Source organism: Martes martes (assembly GCF_963455335.1).
Source record: "Martes martes genome assembly, chromosome: 10".
Taxonomy (NCBI): Eukaryota; Metazoa; Chordata; class Mammalia; order Carnivora; family Mustelidae; genus Martes; species Martes martes.
In genome coordinates this window covers 78,407,637-78,411,041 of record NC_137898.1, presented here as the reverse complement: position 1 = coordinate 78,411,041, position 3,405 = coordinate 78,407,637, and the positions used below count along the sequence as shown (strand labels likewise).

Here is a 3,405-nt window from a genome sequence, read left to right as displayed (position 1 = left end):
ACCCAGTGTTGCCCCGAATTACTGCGGGGCAGATATCCCGGGGTGTGACCTCAGAAACAAGCAGCATCCGTGGCATCTAGGCCAAGGCAGAGTCCAAAGACCTTTCAGTGCTCGGGGGTGGGCTGAGATTCCCTGAGAAGTACTACAGCATTCTGTGGGCAGCTGTTGGGAGCCACTCACTGGGAGTCCTGGCTGTCCTAGCAGGAGAAAGTCTCTGGCATCTTTGGTAACCTGTCTTTTCTAGAAGACAAAGCCCCTCTACTGAGCTAGGACCAGCCTACGCTTCCCCAGCTTGACAGTCAGATGCAGCCACATTGGGTAAAGTCTTCAAAAGTCAACAGCTCAAAGGCTGAAGATCTTCCATCAAGCCTGAACAAATCCCAGGATTCAAAAAGCGCAGCTGCCCCTGGCTTTAATCCCAGAGGATCAGAATCAGGGACGGAAGAGACGCTGGCAGCTGGAGCTGGTGTCAGATTCATAGAGGCATAAGTGTGGTCCATCATTACAACCTTAGAGAGGGTCAGAGGGGCCCTGCAGTGCCCATCAGCGTTCCGGGGGCATGTTTTCTGAGTTCTGGTGACATCAGGAAGAGCGAGGGGAACACTGTCAGAGAAGCTGACTCTAATACTGTCCAGGGACAGCAGGCACGGGCCAGGGTGCATCTGATAATCAGGATTCAATGGGGGCCCTAAGGGTTGAAGATCAGGGGCACAGGAGCACCCAGAAGCCTGAGCATAAAACCGGAATCCAAGGTTCAGTGGTGCGGGCTTGTCCACCCAGCCTCCATCCACAGGAAAGGGCTGAGCCTCAGAGTGCAGAGCTGTGTGCCCTGCTCCCCCCAAGACGCGCCTCTTGGCCCGGGCTTGGAGGCTAGGCCCCTGAGTCTCCTGAGCCCCCTCCTGTTCCCGAGGACGACGACCAGGACCACACCTGCCAGGGGAGGGCCGGGGACCTGGGACACAGGGAGTGGGGGGCTGTGGCCCGGTGGGGCCGGGCTCCCCGGAGGGGCGGCCGGGGACAGCCCCGCACTGGGCAGCAGAGGAGGAACTCTGGGTGCGCAAGGGGCGCGGCGAGGCCTGGCGCAGAGCCGGGCGGCGGCGGCGGCGGCGGCGGCGGGGGCTCCAGCCAGCAGCCCCGGGCCGCGGGGCCCGTGGGGCCCGGCGCGGTGGCAGGTGCCGCAGGCTCCACCGGCCTCTCCCGGGGCCGCGCACCTCCCGCCAGGCGCTCAGCTCCGGACCGCCGGGCGCCGCGGGCTCCGTGTGGTCCACAGCAGCCCGGTCCTGCCCGCGCTTCCACAGCTCATAGCGCTCGGGCTGCAGGATGCGCACGAAGGCGTCCATGGAAAAGGTGACCCTGGCCTCCCCGCAGCTGCACTGGGAGGCCACCTTGCCGTAATCGATCCAGCGCGGGGTGGCGAAGTTGATGGCTTCGGCGCAGTTGAAGCCGTGGTTGAAGCCAGAGTGGTAGCCATAGGGAAAGGTCACCATGAACTCGCCCGCCTCCTGCGTGATCCGACTGAACGGGATCCCGTTGTCCTTGAGCACCGTGGGCGAGATGAGAGCCACCTTGTGCCGCAGGAAGGCCTCGCAGGCGCGGGCGCTGCCCGGGAAGAGCTCCGTGGCCAGGCGTTCCAGGCGCTGGCCGTGCTCCGGGGGCACCGCGTACCAAGTCTTGGGCTCCCCGAAGTGCAGGTAGTTGATGCTGTAGAGGTCCATGTCCTCCGTGTGCCAGGCGAACGTGGTCTTCCACATGCCGAAGTACAGGTAGGGGGTGTTCACGCCCTCGATCACCACGCCGCACTCCTGCTCCAGCAGGTCCTGGATGGTTCCCAGGTGTCCCAGGTTCCACTCTTTGGTGTTTTCGTCGAACAAGGAGCCGCTGATGTCAGCGCCATAGATGGGAGAGTCGTAGAGACGCGTCTTCCAGTATTTTCGCTCCAAATCCTCAAACCCCGAGTGTGGGGGAGTCTGATACTTCCCGCTGTTTGCCAGACGGCGGTACTCGCCCACTGTCGTGGCTTTCTTCTTTTTATGGTATTGAGTAAACACACCTGCCTGCCCGGAGACCACCTGCTGGAGGGGAGTTGCTATTAGGATGTCACTGATGTCGTCATAGGTCGGCCTGGCCCTCCATTCCTTGGGTGGAATCACCTTGGCGAGGCCTGCTCGGTGTGCACCCTGGGATTCCATGTAAGCAATGTATTTATCGAAATCTTTAAATTCCTCCGCGGTTGGGTGGAAGGTCATGACTGCATAACTTGCCTTCCGGCGACCACAGTGGTTGGACTTCATGGCAGCAGAAAGTCTCCTCAAGAATGTTTAAAAGCTTATTCTAAGAAAAGCATACAGAATGTTTGAAAACAAATAGATGACAAAAGAAACACCAATTTAGCAACAATTAGAAAATTGGTACAGAAGTGTTCATTTCAAAGTTGGAAATGCAGTGCAAAAATTGCACTGTTGGCTGGAGTGTCTATTGGTGCAGCCCCTACGGAAAACAGTGTGGACGTTCCTCAAAGATTACATAGAGCTAACACATGGACCTAGCAATCCCACTTCCCAGTATATACCCAAAGGAAATGAAAGCAGAGTACCAAAGAGAGATCTGTACCCCCATGTTTATTGCAACATTATTCACAATGGCCAAGATATGGAAGCAACCCAAGTGTCCACGCATAGATGAATGGATAAAGAAGTGGTATATATATACAATGGGATCTCATTCTGCCATAAAAAGGAGTGAGATCTTGCGGTTTGCAGCAACATTAATGGACCTGACGAGTATTATGGTAAGTGAAATAAGTCAGACAAAGACACCATATAATTTCACTTATATGTGAAATTTAAGAAACAAAAAAGAACAAACAAAAAAGAATTAAACGAAAAGATAGACTCTTAAATACAGAGAACAAATAAGGGTTGCGGGGGGGGGGGGATGGGTGAAACAGTGGAAGGTGATTTAGAGTACACCTATCGTGTTGAGCACTGAGTAATGTATAGCATTATTGAATCACTATATGTACACCTGAAACCAATGTAACACTGAATGTTAATTAAACTCCAATAAAAATAATTCTCAACTTCTCTATTAACAAGAAAGGTGTGATATATATATATATATATATATACACACACCATGTGATATGTGTATATATATATATATATATATGTATGTGATGTGTGATGTGTGTGTATATATATATATATAATACCATTCATCTTTTAGGAGAAAGATGAGATCCTACCATTTGGGACAACATAGACCTTGAGAGCATGATGCTAATTGAGGTAAACCAGATAGAGAAAGACAAATACTGCATGTTATCCCTTATACACGGAATCTTGAAAAAAAAAATTTTTTAAGTTGAAACAGAAACAGAGTGGAAAAAGCTGTTGGGAGGGGCTG

At 53.0% G+C, this 3,405-nt stretch overlaps 1 protein-coding gene across 1 annotated transcript; it reads right to left on the bottom strand.

Moving 5' to 3' along the window:
* Positions 1 to 299: 299 nt before the first annotated feature.
* LOC308350919 (lysine-specific demethylase 4D-like) lies at positions 300 to 2,246 on the bottom strand (the record flags this gene model as incomplete). The annotated part of the gene is made up of 1 exon (XM_080816370.1): positions 300 to 2,246. One exon carries the CDS (start codon positions 2,244 to 2,246, stop codon positions 300 to 302), a length of 1,947 nt encoding a protein of 648 aa, XP_080672496.1.
* Between the last annotated feature and the right edge of the window lie 1,159 nt (positions 2,247 to 3,405).